The 20,473-nt window shown below is 35.2% G+C and overlaps 1 protein-coding gene across 1 annotated transcript in view; it reads right to left on the bottom strand.

Moving 5' to 3' along the window:
* Positions 1-20,473, bottom strand: part of LOC129217747 (twitchin-like) — a 364,621-nt gene that overhangs the window by 26,572 nt on the left and 317,576 nt on the right. Inside the window, 12 exon segments of the mRNA XM_054852086.1 lie at positions 767-944; positions 2,633-2,780; positions 2,918-2,963; positions 6,589-6,761; positions 8,332-8,449; positions 9,382-9,487; positions 10,499-10,579; positions 11,907-11,952; positions 12,035-12,187; positions 14,262-14,461; positions 15,445-15,586; positions 19,075-19,278. Coding sequence (XP_054708061.1) covers positions 767-944; positions 2,633-2,780; positions 2,918-2,963; positions 6,589-6,761; positions 8,332-8,449; positions 9,382-9,487; positions 10,499-10,579; positions 11,907-11,952; positions 12,035-12,187; positions 14,262-14,461; positions 15,445-15,586; positions 19,075-19,278 — 1,595 coding nt within the window.

The following is a 20,473-nucleotide window of genomic DNA, read 5'->3' as shown; positions in this document are numbered from 1 at the left end:
AATTAAGATTGTTTGGATTTCTTTAAGTGAAACAGAGTTGAACAAAAATATTGTTTTTAAGGATTTTAACTAAAGATAAATTGGAATCTGATGACTTGGTATTAAATGAATGCTTATTGGTATTTATTTAGTCTTGGTGCTTTCGTTTCACGTAATCAACCAAAAAGTGTGTGTCATTTTACGTAAAAAGCTTATTCTAATTGTACATAAATATTTCAGATATAGGCTATCAGATGTAATTCATTTTAACGTGAGCACAGATTATAGTTGATATTGCATATATTTTCATCTTTTGTGCTAATTGAAAATACTCATAACTTGTGTCATTGATAACTATGATTAACGTTAAAGAGATTTTTGCCAAAAATATGCTCTACTGGTGCTTTGCAAACCTTGCATTACGCGTATTTATTTACTCCTTAGCGCTTTAGAAACTTATGTCAGAGTAAAACATCAATTGGACATCTTTTTCATTTTTAAGTAGCCCGTGCAACGCCGGGCACGCAGCTAGTGAAATTTAGAAAATTCATTGAAAAAAATCCGCGTAAACGTGCCCCAGTCTACTCTACATATACGATTAAAAATGTTTTTACTATCACGAACTAAATGTCACAGTTTATAACGATGTTATGACTTTGTGAAAGAAAAATTTCGCTCAAGTGTCCATTTGCTGGTTATATTACCATAAATGCAATAAAAAAAATCCATTTTTTTTTCCTTAAACACTTTTTGGCGTAAATTCTTTAAAGCCATGTTCCAACCATACCTTCCACCCTCACTGTACATGTGGTTCTGTCTTCTCCTAGAGAATTGGTTGCCGTACAGATGTAGGTGCCAGCGTCTTCCAGTGTGCAAGAAGGAATCTCCAAGACCACGACACCGTCGTTGAATGAAACACTGTACATGTGCTTGCCCACTTCCCGGCCATCCTTGAACCATCGGATCTAAAATGGAAAATGGTCAAGTGAGTCACTCTCATTCTAAGCGATCAAAGGTCAGTCAACATTCTCAGAACTTTCATAAAGGTTGTTACTAAAACGCTGTTACAAATGCTCCGTATTAAAAACCGAAACTTAAACTTTAAAAAAATATATCTTTTGAACTTTCGAAGCTAATCGTATTTCTAACTTCTACTGGTTAAAATTTATTTAAAAAATAATCGTTTTTGGTAACTCAAAATGTACGTTTAATTTCGTTTGGTACGCTTGAAAATGCTTTCTTCATGTAATTCTATAAGAAATAACATCCGGAACCATAAACAGTAAGCTACAATATTTGCCATTGTTTAAGGATATTTTTCGCAACTATTGGTTGTTTTTAATTCCTTTTACATAGTAAAGGAAGTATTGTATTCGCAAAAAAGTTTTCACTCAAAAATTGACCTTAATTTCCATTTTGCTTACCCCCCAATGAATGTAGAGTTCTTTTTTCTTTTTTTCGACCCGACCACCGTCTAATACACTTAAGACTGTATGAACACCCGAAGTATCCATTTTGACAATCCCCAAGTTAAAATACGAGTTTTCTCGTGACGTCCGTATGTGCGTATCTCGCATAACTCAAAAACGGTGTGCCGCAGAAAGTTGAAATCTGGTAAGTAGACTCCTAGTGGGGTTTACAATGCTAACTCAAGTGGTATTATAATTTGACTTACACTTGGCGATACATCTCCAGGCTTTTGGTTTCCAAGTTTTGTCGCCAATTTGACTCTAAATTTGGCGTTTTTTTTTAAAAATCTGGTTTTAATTAGACTACTATTGGCGATATTTAAAACGTTAACCATTGAATCACATTAAAATTACCAATAATGGGGAAATAAATCAGTGTAAAGCGTTGTTTTGCTTCGATTCCCAAAAACTAGGAGTTAAGGCATTTAGTGTTTCCTTGCTTACTCCAAGGCACTGTTATCTTTCAATTGGCGTAAAAAGAAGTCATGTGATGCACACATTAGTTCGTTTAAATTAGAGCCTAATGTTGCCAAAAGGTTTTTAAACTGTAAACCGTACTTAAAAGTAACAGAAAAAATAACATTGTTCAATCACACAAATTTGCAGTCCTCTGCAAATTGGTTGTTGTTAAGTTTCATGTTACATTTCTGCACAAAGCTTTTCTATATTTCTCACACTTAAAATGATTATTTAAGTATTTCCTATTCCTATTCAGAGTCACAACTGACTACAACTGTATTTATGTCGAGGACTGCATACTAAGTGCCTTGCCTCCATTATTTTTTTATACCGATAGATGGCAGCACCATCACCGGATCGAACAGTTAATGAGAATTTAGAACTAGTCCAGGAGCTAATAGCTACCTGGTGCTAGCACCCCCAGAGGTATCATTTCACTTGGAGGACATTGAGACCACGAGCATATTTAACATCGCCCAGTCCCCTTTAATGACGACGGTGGGTCTTCGACCATCGAGGTTCGACCCCAGGACCCTCCGACCCCGAATCCGACACTCTACCGATCGGGCTACCACGGCCCATTTAAGTATTTCTTACATAAGTTAGACTAAATAGATAACAGAGAGATAATTTTGAAAAGTTTTTTTTTTTTTTTCTAAAAACTGTTTGAAGGTTAAGTTCTCTTTGGCACTTATCGTGATTGTGGAAAAAAAATGTTTTCTTACGTCTGGCAAGGGCTTTCCGGAGACACAGGCAAGAAGTTTAACCCCGATTCCCACTTGGATGACTCGAGGCCTGAGAAGGAAGGTGAACAGAGGCGGACAATCCTTCGGCTCTTCGTACGTTATACTGGGCCCTAAGTCCTGCCGTTTCCTTCAAAAAAAAAAAAAAGAGTATTATATGTAGAGAGCGTTCGACATTTTGCAATTTTCCTGATCATTTGGTACTACTGAAATGGAGAAATCAGTGAGAGAGATAAATTCACAAATTTACATTAAAAGTTGACTTACCTTACTGGTTCATCAAGAACAACCTTTGGAATGTCAATAGGAACAGCTAAAATGAGTAGAAAACATGGTAAGCAAAGGTTAACGTAAATATGGTACATAATTTATTTTTGAAAATTTTTGAAATTTTAGTCAATTTGACTATATTAACTTCTTGGCACTTCGAACGAAGCAGCAGTCACTTGGTTAGGCTTAGTACTTAGAGGTGTACTGTGAGTAAAAATTTATTCGCGCAGAATGCTTCAAAATGAAAATGCTTTCTTGTGTTTCACCTCTTTTGTATTAACCTAAACTAAATTACCGCAAACGAACCAATCAACCAGTATGCCAAAGAGAAAAGAAAGAAATACTCTTCTTCACAAAGTCGAATGCTCCTCAAAAACAAAAGTCCGATAATAATATAGCGTACTGCTCGAGGAAGAGTAAAGCACAGGAACTACAGGGGTGCCCCCCCTTCAAGCAAGGGCGAACAGCACTAAAAATCACGAAGACCCCCCCGTCCCCCCAAAAAAAGCAATAACCTCCTCTAAAAAAGGGGGAAATACCACTCAAAACATCCCCCTTCCCTAAAAATTTCAATGGCGCAATCTGCGCCATGACCCCCTTCCCTCCTCCCTTGGTGAGCACCCCTACAAATCTTTCATTTTTTTGCCTTTTTGTCATCGATTGTACGTTAGCTTTAATGTGCAAGCTTACTAATTTGGTTTCTGCAGAAAATAAACTCTAAAAAAACGTGAAATTCCAAAATATCCCTATTGTTAGTATATAAACCGAAACGCGTTTGATCAAATATATCAAAAACTCATTTCTGCAGATGCTGCACTTTACCGTCTCTACGGCAGTGCAATACTATAAACTCAAATAAATGAAGAAAAAAAGCCCTAGTCGGTTTATTCGCAAAAGGCCAAGTGCAAACAACAAGGTTCATACTCTTCCAGACAAAATGAATTTCAGGAGTTTTCAGGAGTCAAAAGCAAAATTTTCAGGAGTAATAACACGAGCGGTTTTTACAAGAAAATTAGTTTCAGTAACATTTAATCTACTTTGCTGTCAAATTTTTAATCAATTAGTCATTTTTTTTCACACACTATTCAATCAAAAAAAAAAAAAGAATTAAAAATTGGATTCAAATTATTTGAAAATAACAGGAATACACAAAATATTAGATATATCGGCATATTATCAGTACTAAATATACTACAAAATAACAATAGCTCTACTAATTAACAATATAGAAATTATGCTTAATAGCTGTTGCTGTTAACACAAAAACTAGCACATGCTCTTGGTTCGTTCTCTAGTGGCAGTTACAATCAGTAACCGTAATGGGCATGTTTGAACAGAGTAACAGGTCAGTCGGTTCGAACACACCCCATGTCTTTGCGAAAAGCACTGGGTAATCTGTATAATACAAGAACTTTGATTGGTTGCCAGCGATTCAATATGGCTGCCTAAACGGAGATGACATGGAATTAAAATGAGCGATTGTTGTTGAAAACTATTTTCAGGAGGAGAGGAGAAAAATCAGGAGGTTAAAACAAAATTTTAGGAGTTTTAAGGGCCCTTAGAAGAAAAAAAAATTAAATTTCAGGAGTTTTTCAGGATTTTCAGGAGGCGTATGAACCCTGAAACAAACTTACAGTGGCAGTTACAATCAGTAACCGTAATGGGCATGTTTGAGCAGAGTAACAGGTCAGTCGGTTCGAACACACCCCATGTCTTTGCGAAAAGCACTGGGTAATCTGTATAATACAAGAACTTTGATTGGTTGCCAGCGATTCAATATGGCTGAATAAACGGAGATGACATGGAATTAAAATTAGCTATTGTTGTTGAAAACTATTTTCAGGAGGAGAGGAGAAAAATCAGGAGGTTAAAACAAAATTTTAGGAGTTTTAAGGGCCCTTAGAAGAAAAAATTTAAATTTCAGGAGTTTTTCAGGATTTTCAGGAGGCGTACGAACCCTGAAACAAACTTACAGTGGCAGTTACAATCAGTAACCGTAATGGGCATGTTTGAGCAGAGTAACAGGTCAGTCGGTTCGAACACACCCCATGTCTTTGCGAAAAGCACTGGGTAATCTGTATAATACAAGAACTTTGATTGGTTGCCAGCGATTCAATATGGCTGAATAAACGGAGATGACATGGAATTAAAATTAGCTATTGTTGTTGAAAACTATTTTCAGGAGGAGAGGAGAAAAATCAGGAGGTTAAAACAAAATTTTAGGAGTTTTAAGGGCCCTTAGAAGAAAAAATTTAAATTTCAGGAGTTTTTCAGGATTTTCAGGAGGCGTACGAACCCTGAAACAAACTTACAGTGGCAGTTACAATCAGTAACCGTAATGGGCATGTTTGAGCAGAGTAACAGGTCAGTCGGTTCGAACACACCCCATGTCTTTGCGAAAAGCACTGGGTAATCTGTATAATACAAGAACTTTGATTGGTTGCCAGCGATTCAATATGGCTGAATAAACGGAGATGACATGGAATTAAAATTAGCTATTGTTGTTGAAAACTATTTTCAGGAGGAGAGGAGAAAAATCAGGAGGTTAAAACAAAATTTTAGGAGTTTTAAGGGCCCTTAGAAGAAAAAATTTAAATTTCAGGAGTTTTTCAGGATTTTCAGGAGGCGTACGAACCCTGAAACAAACTTACAGTGGCAGTTACAATCAGTAACCGTAATGGGCATGTTTGAGCAGAGTAACAGGTCAGTCGGTTCGAACACACCCCATGTCTTTGCGAAAAGCACTGGGTAATCTGTATAATACAAGAACTTTGATTGGTTGCCAGCGATTCAATATGGCTGAATAAACGGAGATGACATGGAATTAAAATTAGCTATTGTTGTTGAAAACTATTTTCAGGAGGAGAGGAGAAAAATCAGGAGGTTAAAACAAAATTTTAGGAGTTTTAAGGGCCCTTAGAAGAAAAAATTTAAATTTCAGGAGTTTTTCAGGATTTTCAGGAGGCGTACGAACCCTGAAACAAACTTACAGTGGCAGTTACAATCAGTAACCGTAATGGGCATGTTTGAGCAGAGTAACAGGTCAGTCGGTTCGAACACACCCCATGTCTTTGCGAAAAGCACTGGGTAATCTGTATAATACAAGAACTTTGATTGGTTGCCAGCGATTCAATATGGCTGAATAAACGGAGATGACATGGAATTAAAATTAGCTATTGTTGTTGAAAACTATTTTCAGGAGGAGAGGAGAAAAATCAGGAGGTTAAAACAAAATTTTAGGAGTTTTAAGGGCCCTTAGAAGAAAAAATTTAAATTTCAGGAGTTTTTCAGGATTTTCAGGAGGCGTACGAACCCTGAAACAAACTTACAGTGGCAGTTACAATCAGTAACCGTAATGGGCATGTTTGAGCAGAGTAACAGGTCAGTCGGTTCGAACACACCCCATGTCTTTGCGAAAAGCACTGGGTAATCTGTATAATACAAGAACTTTGATTGGTTGCCAGCGATTCAATATGGCTGAATAAACGGAGATGACATGGAATTAAAATTAGCTATTGTTGTTGAAAACTATTTTCAGGAGGAGAGGAGAAAAATCAGGAGGTTAAAACAAAATTTTAGGAGTTTTAAGGGCCCTTAGAAGAAAAAATTTAAATTTCAGGAGTTTTTCAGGATTTTCAGGAGGCGTACGAACCCTGAAACAAACTTACAGTGCACGTTGAGGAAGACTGGTTCCTCCCTGGTGCCGTAGTGGTTTTCTGCTTTGATGATGTACTCCCCTCTGTCATCCAGTCTGCAGCGATTGATGACGAAGTAGTAGTCGTTGCCCTCGTACCTCTTCATGTGCTTCACGCTCTGCCTCAGCTCGCCACTGTCGCGGTACCTACAAAAATAGAAACCATTAATACGCTTGAATTAAGTTTAAGCAAAACGAGCTGATGTGTGCATCACATGACTTCCTTTTACTCCAATTTAATGTCATTTTCCCATTATTGGCAATTTTAATGTGATTCAATAGTTTACTCTCTAAATATCACCAACAGTGGCCAAAGTGAAATCAAATTTCAAAAAAAAAAAAAAAAAAAATCGCTAAATTTGTCGCCAAGTTGGCGACAAAACTTGGCGACCAAAAGACTGGCGATATATCGCCAAGTGTCCGCCAAATTGTAACACCACTTGAGTTTACATCGAAATTAACAATGATTTCCCCCATTAGGGGCAAAAGACCCCCTCAGAGACACCCGAATGCAACCAAAAGGGGAGGTGCAAAACTAGACCCCACTAGGAGTCTAAGTATCAAATTTCAACTTTCTAGGACATACCGTTCTTGAGTTATGCGACATACATACGCACATTCGCACATACGTACATACAGACGTCACGAGAAAACTCGTTGTAACTAACTCGGGAATCGTCAAAATGGATATTTCGCGTGTCTATACGTTCTTATACACTCATCCACGTGTGGTCGTGTCGAAAAAAAACTCAACATGCATTCGGGGGTGAGCAACATTTAAATTAATGTCGATTTTTGAGTGAATTTTTTTTCGCGAATACAATACTTCCTTTTTTTGTTAAAGGAAGTAAAAGGTAATGTAGAGCTTCGAGTCCAAATGAACTAGATCAATCAAGATCCATGCCTTTTCCCTGACATCTCTTCCAAAAAGCGCAGTGACTCTACAGTTTATGCACTACATGAGATAAAATCTATGTGTACTTCTGTTAGAACTGTCAAAGTTTAAAAATTAACTTCTAAACAGCCCATTTGTAGTATTCTTTACTACAGTTGAGGCCAGTCCTAAGCTTGGAAAAAGGGTGAAGGGAGGTTACCCAAAAAACGCATTGTCTTTTCCGTTTCTAAAGTTGTCCGATTGTCCGGATTTTTTGTTAATTGTATCTGCATTCAACCAGGATTATCGACACTCAGCTGTATTCAAATTTCTGGGGGAAAATCTTTAGTTTATGTGAAAGCACTGGAGCTCACTTGGATTCTTTAAAATAAAATTGCGAAATCTCTTAAACGTTTAAAAATACAAAAGTGCTTACGCTTACATGTACAAAAATACAAATGTACTTATGTATAAAACGCAGAAGTACTTGTATAGAGATCAAATACAAAAATTACATGTATTCAAAATACAAGAAGAATTTTGTATGGAATGATGGACAAAAGTATTTACATGTAAAATACATACAAAAGTAACTTCGACTTTATTGTAAGCAAAAAATTGTAATATAGCGTTTGCCATTTTCTTAAACCTCACTAAATATTCACGTTTTCTGATTTTCTTTAGCAGATGCATCATAATCAAAAAATGATTCTTATGCCTAAGCTACATAACACTTTCAGGTCAATGATGGGCCTTCAGCTGTAATTTACTTCGTTACTCTATAGTGATTAATGATATTCCCTGCGTTATAACGAAATAAAATGAGAACTAAGATAAACTTACCAAGACACCGTGGGTGGTGCTGGTGCTGTGACTCTGCAGAAGAACTTGGCACTCTGTCCTTCGTAGCAGAACGTGCTCTGGGGACGGATGACGAAACGAGGAGCGGCTTGCAAACGATCTGTTAAGAGGTAAAAATCATTATCATTTTGGGAATCAATAAGGTTCGGCTCTATTGGAAACATTCCTGTACCACATACGACATTCAACAACGAGTTTACTTAGACACTTAATTCTACCTACTCGCGGATTCATCTTGTCCTCGGCCTTGAATGCATCCAATTGTACTGAATTTCACAGATGTAACCAAAATGTATTGCATTGAGTTCGAACTCATTCTTTTGACTGAATCTTTCATATTTTATGCCCGTTTTAAATTCAATTAACAGGCCCGAATTTCATGTTTATAATCAAAGTGCACTGCACTGAGTTCGAACTTATTATTTTAGCTGAATCTTTGTTCCATGCTAGAGTGAAATTCACTCAAGGAAACTGAATGTTATGTCTTACACTGTTAAAAATTCAGGAAGAATTTTTGGTAATTGTTACTGTAAAATTGCATCGCCGACGCATCGCTGATTTTTACGGTAGTTTATACCGGAGAAATAAGCGATCCCAGCGCCAACTGGTTGCTGTGGCCTACCGAGGAAACCGTAAAATTTTACAGTAACATTTGATTTTTACGGTAATAGTTACTGGCAACATGGATGTCAGTAACAATTACCGTAAATTTTCCGGAAAATTTTTAACAGTGTAGTCTAAATGCACTAAAGTGAGCTTTAATTCATTTTTTTAGCTGAATCTTTGTTCCACGCTAGAGTGTAAATTCACTCAAGGAAACTGAATGTTATGTCTTAGTCTAAATGCACTAAACTGAGCTTTAATTTTTTTAGCTGAATCTTTAACGCTGTATGGAAGACTTAAATTTCACCAATAAAAGCTATTTTTAAATCAAAATGCACCGAGTTGAACTTCGATTTCCTTTTAATTTAATATTAAAACCTCAGCAGGTGAGGTGTTTTTCTTTGTTATCATTTTTCTGAAGGAACTTACCAAAATAGAAATCGTGAATTTTGTACTTTTCTTGCTGTAGCTTTCGTAAGGAACTGTAGTTTGCAATGTGACCAAATGGTAGTAAACAGTTATTCCAGGAATCGGCCTAGAATGACACAATTCATTTCATTGAAAATTTGAAAAAATTGAGATCAAATAGAAAAATAATGTTTATTATGTCAGTCTAAACATATTTGGGCATGCCCATTCATCAGATCTACTTAGACTTTATTTTTAAAAAAAATTTAAAATTTTGGAGATAAAATAATTGAAACCAATAGTTTATCAGTTTCTTTTTTCGTTATCTTCGAAAATTCAAGAATTTCAGAAATTCTGTCAAGTTAAGGTGAAACTTTGCCTTAGTAAAGGAGAAAATATGAATGCATATTGATTTTCAAAATTCTCAGAAGTTTCAGTTTTAACCCCTTCAGACCTGGTGTCCGGTATACCGGACATACACTTTAAACAGCTGCTAATCATTTAATAATTGATTTAATTAGTTGATTTTTTTTTGTAGTTGATTCTTTACATTCTACTTATTATAATATGTGAAATGATTTTTCGTTTTGGGATTGACAACACTGTCATATAAGGATTGAGAGATACAGAGTGGTTCATTTTTCCAACCATGGATTTTCATCTGAAAAGCGAGGTTTTTTCCCTGATTTTTTTAAAAATATATAATCTTTAATTAATCGTTTCAAACGCATATATTATTTTTATAATTGTTTGTAGAACATTTTATAATGAAGTTGGTTCGGTATTTTATCGTTTTTGTATATGAAATATTTGATTTCAAAAATATAAGTCCGGAATATTGGACGTGACATAACTCTTTTAATTTTTCTCCTACAAACTCAAAATTTTGTCTATAAGATACCCTTTACCATAGTACAATGTGTACCAAATATCAACAGTTTTGGTCCAATATTTCATAATTCCGACTGAAGGGGTTAAGAGGCAGCACATTCTTACTGTCTCCTAAGTTACAACTCTTTCAAAAGCAATTGACAACGCATGATGCGTAACTTCATACTTTTAGATCATATTTGTACATTTATATCTTTTTACCGAAAAGTTTTTTTAAGTTCAAAAAGAATATATGGTAAAAACTTACGTATCTTTCCCGCATGCCGTCCCTGAACTTGACGTATCTTCTGCTTGGAATGCGAACTTTGGTATCATGAGTCAAGTCTCCCTAAATTAGAAAAGAAAAATACACCATTACAAATCGTGAAATTTAAAGAAAAAAAATTCATTTTTACACAAATGGGTTATGTTTAGAATTACATTGATGCACGTGCTTTCTGAAAGATTTGCAACAAGCCTGTTTGCTAAGAAAAGTGATATGAAAAAGTGGGACGAGGAGTAATAAGGAAGTAAGCAAATTTTTCCAGCTCGTTAACTAAACATAATGATTAAAAACATGCAAATCAGAAGTAGTTACAATTGCTATAAATAAAAAATCAGCATTATTTTTTTTTTAATCCATAAAAAGCATTTTCAATAAGTATTGCTTGAATGCAAAAGGGATTTTTGTAAATTGCGTCCTTCGATGATTAACAATTCCAGAAATCAAAAATTCTAAACACTCATTTATTTAAAATGATGACTACTGATAATTATTTAATCAACTAGCAACAGTAGTGCACGGTTTTTACTAAGGAGAAAAGTGTTTTACTACAGATAATAAACAAATAGTGTGCGTAAGCTCATGATGAAAAAGACTTTGAAGTTTGCACTTAATGTGCATATTATGTTCTAAGACTACATTTAATCTATGTACAAGCACGACACATTCATATATTTTATTTATAAAACTCAATATAGATAAGTAAGAAACAAATAAATGAAAGTCAGTACGTTTAAGTTTTCATTTAAAAAATCAAGTGCATAATAAAGAACAAAGATTTTATTTATTTATATTTATTTATTTATTTTTTGTGAAATATCGAGTAATTTTAAAAATTTAGAAAAGTGAAAAGCTACTTGAGTTTAAAATTTTTTAAACCATAATATTAGTTTCTGAGTTAAAATTAAATTTCAATATTTATTGAAAACTATTCTACTAGCAAGTAGATTGCGTAAGCCAATACTATTTTCTTATCTTTAATAAAGTTTGTATGTAATTTTATGAGTGTTCTCGTTTTTTTCTTCCAACTCATTTTTTTCCCTCTACTTTTCATACCGGGTTAAACCAAGTATTGCAAACTGCTATTCTTTCCTTTCTCCCTTTCTCTTCCGCCCGGAAAAAGATTTGAAATGTTAATTCGAAATTTCAAAATGATTGTTTTATTGAGTAATTTATAGAATAATATACTTAAAGCATCTCGAATTGCAGTATTTTACTTCATCCATAAAATAACTTCAAATATATGTTCCTATTATTATAAAACAAACTTTAGATTTTTGCGTCTTGCTGCTAATTAGTCATTTTCTTTGTAAATGTATATTTTCCAGGTGCTTTTTTTCTGGCGCTTAACACTTAGAAAAAAATGTAACATATAAAATGACTTCAAAATTACCTTCAGCCATGGATGTTCTAGACACTCGTGGGCGGTCATCCTCTTGCTATAAATACACGAAATACAATTTTAACATTAAAATAATTCAATGATCAAATGATAAGGTAATGTGATGAAGATAAACTTACTCCTTGTTGCGCACCAAGAGTTTGCTGATGAAATCTTTGCCCTCATTGGAAATGTGAGCAAACGCTTCGTCATCGAATTCCCAGTCACAGGCACGAACGTTTTTCAACGTTTCGACGTCATTGTCTCCAGCGAAAGGTGAAAGACCACTCAATCTGTAGTTAAGAGAATACTTGGTCACGAAGGCGTCATTCATGAGCCATTATTTTTATGACTATTTATATATACAGGTAGTTATCAAAATAATGGAAACACTCTGTGACAAGTGTGTCGGGAATCGCTACTCTGTTGTAAATGTTCTGTTGATAAAGGTGCCTTCTGACTCTAATCACTCACACTGGTGAATCCAGATGGTGATAGAGTTCTCTGGTCATTTTTGCTGGTATTGTTCGTTTTTTATAGACTTTACAATCCTCTTCAATACCGTAGGTTTCTTTCACTATGCTTCTCTTTCCGTCCACTATTTTGCTTTGCCGAGCTTGTCTTACCGCGCTGCGAGTATGCTGTCATGACGTAAGATACTGTACCTCTAGAAACACCAAAAAGTTGAGATGTTTTGGTTACACTTGCTTCAGCTAGACGCGCTCCAACAATTTGGCCTCTTTTAAAATTTGAGAGGCTCGATATTTCACGCGCTTGAAAAAAATCCAAGACGTTCAGAACTTCAGTTAATCCACCATATATTACCAGAATATGTCCATTGCTATTTATTAAAAAACAGATATCGAGTTTTATTCTTTATTACGTACGAAGCAAATTCCAAAATGTCACTTTTATTCAGAGATGTTTCCATTATTTTGATAACTACCTATAGCTGCTTCAAACAAAATGTCGCTTCACGTACACATTTCTAATAGTGGTATAATTGTTGAAAATGTACAAATAACGCCATTAGGCGAAAGTAAAAAAAAAACACTAAAACATTTTGACCGGTTTAAAGGGAAATCACCCCTTTTGTTAAGTAGTACAAATAACACCAATAGGCTTAAGTAAAAAAAAAAAAAAAAAAAAAAAAAACTACAACAGGTCGAACGATTGAAAGGGAAACCACCCTATTTCCTTCATCCGCTTGGCACTGACAAACACTTTAGAATGGAATTTTTCATAGGTTAGTTGGCGGCAAAGTTCACTTTACTTGATATTAAGATTAAGAATTTTGCAACTGGGAAGCTTAAATGTTTAAGAAACGGTTCTAAAACCAATAAGACTTCAGAATTTCCTGAATCACAATTGGCCGTGGAAATAATGTAACGTGCATATTCAAGACCATTTCTTAAAATCCTTTTCCTCATTTTATCCCACTCCTTAGCGGATACACCTTAGGTTACAAAAAACGATAGAGACTGTAAAAGACTCTCCCGTTTATTATTTCATTTTTGTTATATTATTTCAATTTTTGTTAAAGTAAAAAGTTTTCAAAAAGTTTCAACTCTTCGACAGAGAACAATCTGTAAAAATGTTATCAGAGAAGTTAGAAAAGTTAAATTCGTAACCTGCATTCTAAGAGCAGTTAGCTGCTGCAAATTAGGTAGTCTCTTGTATCTCCACCTATATATATAATTTTCATATTAAGTGGAGTTATATTTTAACGGTACCCTTAACGGTACCCCTGGTGGTACCCTTATGGCTTTGCCCGGTAGAAAATTAAAAGATCATTTGTTTCGCCTCTATATTTACAAATAATGGATGATGAATTTCTCACCACATTGCTGTGTTAATTTTCTCGCCCATGGTCACATATGGTAGTTTGCTCGTCTACGTTACGGTAATTTGCTAGTCCACGTTATGGTAATTGTTCGTCCACGTTATGGTAATTTGCTCGATAAAATGTTTTTAAAATTACAATAGAAAAAGAACGAAGTCGAATTTTCGAAAAATCACTTCGAAGTGCTCAACCCTATACTACGAACTAATTTCGTGACAAAATTCATGAAAATTGGCCAAACGGTCTAGGCGCTATGCGCGTAACAAATAGAGATCCAGATATTCGGATATCCAGAGATCCAGACATACAGACTTTCAGCTTTATCATTAGTAAAGATTCAGGTTCCTGCTCCTGTTCAACAAGTTGGTCATTAAGTTATTTATTATACCAACTGGAAATGTAGTTTAGATGATATTGGGCAAACAAGGCGAGCATGCAAGCATTATATTAGCCTCAAAATATAGTTTACTCTAGTTTAAAACGTTAAGCATTGTAAAATCGAAATTAGTTAAACTTATACGTACAGAACGTAAGCGAGTACACCAACAGCCCACATATCGGTGTAAAAACCGACTGCCTGGCGGTCAACGATCTCCGGGGCTGCGAACTCCGCGGTGCCGGTCGAAATCTTGACCACTTCGTTGGGGTCGAGCTTCGTCGCCAGGCCGAAGTCGATCAACTTGATGGCGTTGCCCGTCTTCGTCTGGCACATGATGTTTTCTGGCTGTTGGAAGAGAAGAATTCACAAATTAGGTTTAGGATTTTTGTGGTAACTAAATGTGGTATGAGAAAATGTTCACATTTTTTAAGCTAACCCAAAGCTTTTCGAAAAACTAAGTCGACGTAAAAATATTAAATGCAAAAAGAATTCAGTTAAATAATTAAAAAAAACTCCAACAATCAAGAGTACAGAACAAAAGCGCCCATATGGAGGGCAAGTGGGGGCCCAAGCCCCCCCCCTTAGAAATTAGAACTTCTTTGCTTTTAGTACTTTTTTCTTTGCAAAAATGTGGAAATATTTCTTCTCCTGCCGTTAAAGAATAAGTTATTAAAAATGTTAAATTTTATCAACTCTAATCGGTACTGAAATCACCTGGCTTTAGAGTGGTAACTTATTGCTCAAACTCAATCTTCCACCCCGACTATATGTAAACCCCATGCTACTGTTTGACCACGGATTATATGTAATTTGGCAATCTGCCAAGTAAAGACGATTCCATCTGAACGAATCCAGCAGGGGAGAGGGGAAAATAACGATGGGATTTTGATGCACGCGTTTTATAATGTCACTAGTGCCTTATACATTTATTGCATTCTCAAAAATAAAATAAGGGGAAACAAAAATAGTTACCATGGAAACAAAAAAAAAAAAAGAAAAGAAAACATTATTATTTCGTTCAGGAACGTAAAAGCAAAATGGTAAGCTCAAAACTTTGTTGTGAATAAATAAATCAATTAATTTTTGCCGTGAGAATATGGATCGAATAAACTTTACATTTGAAACATGCTGCTGTGAGCAAATTTTCATTTTTACTAAACTAAGGCTAAATATTAGAGAGGCAAAAGTGCCCATCTGAAACAAACCAACTAACATCCCTATAAATTAATAGATACGACCATTTCCGCCTATAAACCGGATATTAGCCTTTCCATGTAATCGATGGTCAGCCAGTATGCCACTTTTTTAAATTTTATGATGGGGCTTACCTTGATGTCCAAGTGTATGATGTTTTTCTCGTGCATGTGTTTCATTCCTTCGCATATTTGCCTCATGTAGTTGATGACTTCAGCTTCGGACATGTTGTAGTTGTCGTCTGTGATTTTCTCGAACAATTCACCACCAGCCATGCTAGAAAACATAGATAACGTAAAATTCTTTGTTCGGACTGAAAGTTAAGTCATCACGTAAAAGAGTCATTTGAAAATGTAAAGATAATAGTAGTTTTCAGTTTGGAAAACATAGATCATCAACTTAACAAGTAATAGTTGTCAAAATAATGGATGTCAAATGCAATAAACATTTGTGTATACAGTCGAACCTCCAGATATCGAACTTCCACTTATCGAAATTATCTATTTATCGAAATCCCAGCAAATATCCATGTTCATTACGTAGGAAATTTGTTTCTGTGTATCGAGAAAATCTCCACATATCAAAAAATTTGCGAGACATTCGTAGATTTTTTTTGTCACTTTAGACTGTTTGTCTCACGAAAAATGAAGGTTAGGGGAGAAAATTATGTTCACTATAAAGGTTGCTACAAAACGATTAAGGAATCTATGGTTGAGAAGTGTGTAGATTAGGTAGTTCCGTTCTGGAGTTCTTAAATTCCCTCAAGCTTATTTCAAATCTGAGTTGTAACCAGTAACACTGTTAAACCAATTTCAAGTCATCCCTTTTGCCTGTTGATTATCATTCCTAGTCTTTTAGCTTCAGTAAAGATTATTCAAGTTAGGTATACATTGAATTTTGACTTTTCTCTCGTTTACATTTTGAAAACGAAAATCCCCTAATGTTGCGGATCAAGTTGAATTGCCGAAGAATGAAGATGTATGAAGAAGCAAAAATGTGGAATTTCTGTTTATTTTTGAATTATTAACTTTCATTTAATCCGATGCTCGTATGAATTAGAAACTGGGTTTCATACACGAAAATTATCTTTAATTTGAATGTTTTAGGAGCTTTTTATGATGAAATAAGATCGTTTATATATAAAAAATTCGATATACAGAAATTTCGTTATATAACGAAATTTCTGTATATCGAATTTTTTTCCGGAAATTTGCTACTTCGATGTATGGAGATCCGACTGTATTTGTTTTCTGATTAACCAAAGGATTGCTAGTAAATAAAGCATTAAGATTATGTGTGAAAAAAATTTAACAGAAAAGCATTATCTAATTCAAAATTGAAGCAGTCTATACTCTTCATATAAGTGCTTCGTTCATAATTTTGAGTTACCAATGGAAAATGTGAACAAAATATGGTTTTAATGAAAGTCCTCTTCGTTGCAAATATTTAAAAATCTCACTAATGAATTTCTCTAAGGTAGCAAAAAACTAAGATCATTTTTATCAGAATTTTCACTGTGTGCAAAGCACTGGAGTTTAAAAATACTTAGAATTGATATTTTTCGGGTGCAGGGTGCAATGTACACACTGTAAAAACGATTCAGAAACGTTCCTGGAAAATAATAGGCAGCTGATAATAGTGCCCAATTTCTTCCAGTAACATATCTTGGAAAAACCAGGAACGTTTACGGCTAAAGGTCAGTAACCTTTCTGAAATTAACCTTGAAACTTTCTGAAGAAATGCGAAATCTGACCTGTTAAAGCCAGTTATGTCTCCAGAACCTTCTAGAAAAATTGAGTAGGTTTAGTGTAATTGATCAGAACCTTCCTGATTTACCAAGAAGGCTCCATAAAAATCAGAGCGACCACGGACAAGGCTATGCGAGAAGGAACCAAGCATATCTCTTGCCTGCAATTCCTGCCTTGCTAAGCTGTAGCTATCCATTGACTTTTTCGCTCTCATTGGGAGCTTAGTCAATCTAGATAGGCCGTAACAACCTTACGCCGATACACTTAATAAACACGCTCATTCAATCTTTAAACTGGTTGCTAAATATATTTTCCTCAACAGTGAAAAGTCTGAGCGCGTGCAACTTGTAGCGATTCAGGAAACTTTTTTGTGAAGATACTTGTTTTAACGGGGAAATAGGTGAAAACGTGTGAAATCCCGAGACGTTCCACGGAAATAACCAGTAACGTTTCGGAATTTTTTTTACAGTGCACGAGTTCTTTCGGAATTCCTTACTCCTTGTTTTAACTAAGTCCGCTCATTGCATTTGGACACAACACCAATTGTTTCGAGATTTCAAGAAATCAGAACAAAACGTACAGGAAGATAAAAGAAGCGAAAGTTAAATTTCAAATTACAGATTCACAGTAAAACTTTATTCAAGCTTCAAAAGAAAACAAACCGCACAATTGAATTCCAGCTATTATGGTTGTCTCACATTGTCAACAAGAAAGTGCTCTTCAGAAATAACTAGCAATACTGTTTGACCACGGATTGCATGTAATTTGACAATGTGCCAAGTAAAGACGATTCCATCTGAATGAATCTGGTTGGGGAGAAGGGAAAATAAGGATGGGATTTCGATGCACCGTTTTATAATGTCACCAGTACCTTATTCATTTATTCCATTCCCAAAAATAAAATAAGGGAAAACGAAAATAGTTACCATGGAAACAACAAAAAGAAAATAAAATATTTTCATTTCGTTCAGGAACGTAAAAGCAAAATGGTGTAAACTCAAAATTTTGATGTGAATAAATAAATCAAGTAACTTTTGCTGTGAGAATATAGATCGAATATACTTTAGATTTAAAAAATATTGCTATGAGCAAATTTTCATTTTTACAAAACTAAGGCTAAATAATAGAGAGGCAAAAGTGCACATCTGAAACAAACCAACTAACACCCCTATAAACTAATAGATGCGTCCATTTCCGCCTATAAACCGGATATTAGCCTTTCCATGTAATCGATGGTCGGACAGTATTATTGCTACTACAGTGATCTCTCGCTTATACGCGACCTCTGTTATACGCATTTTTCACTTATGCGCGTTTTTCTCACGGGCCCGGCCAGCGATATAGGAAAACAATGTTAACTCTTGTTCATTTATACGCGAAACCTAAAATGCACCTTTCACTTATGCGCGATAAAAATTTTTCAAGTTTTAGTTAAATCGCCTATTCATGCTTTGCTTATCGGAAGATTTGTACCCTTCTTGATGTCTCTTGGAATGCTTTCACACACCTTTATTCCAAGGTTCAAAATGTTTCCAAGAACGCGTTTTTTTCGCGCAAGTGTGCGATTTGGGGTGCAGTTAGTCTTGTGATTGACATCAAGAGGGGAGAACGGGTTAGATGCGAAAGCATTGACATAGCCTATCGAGGATCTTTTGTATCCTCACAGACTATGACACTGATCACGCGACAGTTTTTAGGTTTTGGGGGATTCGCTTACATACTCTACAGTGTATAAAAAATGACAAAACGTGCAACTTCAATTTTTACATTTTTATTAAATTACAATGCATAAATGGAAATGATGTGCGTATTTATTCATTAGTATCAGTAGTGTACTATTAGTATTACTATAACTGTTGATAACTTACTGTATTTAAGCTTATTTTTGGGGTTTTTCATTTATGCGCGAATCTCACTTGTGCGCGAAAATTTCGTTGTCCCCTTTGGTCGCGTGTAAGTGAGAGGTCACTGTATTTTTAGTATTTTCAAAATAACGGAAAGAAAACTGAGACTTACAATTCGTAAATAAGCACCATCTCATCGTCGTCTTCGAATGCGTCGTGTAGATGCACCAGTTTGGGATGATGCAGGTGGTTCATGACGTCGATTTCCTTCTTGATGAGGGACTTTTCCAGAGGGTGGTTGACCGGAATGAATTTGGCGGCAAAGATGTTGCCGGTCTTACGCTCCCTGCAACGGTGGACCACACCGAAAGCACCCCTGGAAGAAACAAAAAATGTGAACGACTGCCCGTTCTATTAGCAACTTTTATTCGATGCCGAAATGCAGAAACAAATATTACTGATCAAAAATTACAAACTGAAAAATATCAGAGGTCAAAACTTCTAATATGAAGCAAACTGGCCACATTCTGAACACACATCGGGGATTTTCCCAATAGTATAATTATTTAATGATATTGTTACAAATTCTGTAAATAGTAATTATTGTAGTAACGTAATCTGTAAATAGTTTCCCGTAATGAATATACAGCCCCTGTACATTCGGCTGAAGTATACGATTCCCCTATTTTTTTTTTTCATTGATAAAATTTGTGAATGAAATCAGATAACGGTCTACGAATTTCGAGAAGGATTTCGAATGTTGTGGAAACTTTTCGATGTTTATAAAAGCGTCCCGCGTGATAAAAAGTTTAGTTTCGATTGAGAATTTGTACTGAGAGTGTATTAGCTCTGTTTATTGCGAGGCTTTTCGCTGTGTTGTTTTTCGTATTTGGAAGTAAATACGTGTGTAACCGTTGAGATTACGGTGTTGTGTGATATTTGCTTAATTGCTGATGATTAATTTAGCAGTTGTTTACGATCTTTCCTGTACATAGTGTAAATAAATTCTCTGTGTTTTTAATCAAGAACTGTGTCGTCCTTTCAAGAAAGTTGAAAGTCGTGCCGGATCCGTTACAATATATTATTTGAGTCTGTTGTAAATTCATAAAGCGTATTAAGCTGTACACTGTTAAAAATTCAGGAAACTTTTATGGTAAATATTACTGTAAAATGTAGTGTTTACGATACAGAAAAAATTTACAGTAAATTGTACCGAAGAAAAATAAACGATTGCAGCGCCAGTTGATACACCACGTAATTTACAGTACAAAGCATATAACACCGTATTTCCCTTTCTCGATGCGTCCCAACTTGTATGGTGGGCAGCAAAGCTGCCTGCCATTTCGAAGGTCCCGAGATCGAACCTGCAGTTCGAATTTTGAGTTTTTTAACTCACGTTTATTCTACCGTAAAATTTTACAGTAAAATAGGATTTTACGGTAATAGTTACTGGCAACATGGATGCCAGTAACTTTTACCGTAAAATTTCAGAAACTTTTTTAACAGTGTACTAAGATATTGTAAATAACAACAGGCGCATTGTCCCTGTAAAATTGCAAGTATTTTCTCTG

Source organism: Uloborus diversus, chromosome 2 (assembly GCF_026930045.1).
Source record: "Uloborus diversus isolate 005 chromosome 2, Udiv.v.3.1, whole genome shotgun sequence".
Taxonomy (NCBI): domain Eukaryota; kingdom Metazoa; phylum Arthropoda; class Arachnida; order Araneae; family Uloboridae; genus Uloborus; species Uloborus diversus.
Note: the sequence above shows the minus strand (reverse complement) of the source record. Positions and strands in the feature narration are given on the sequence as shown.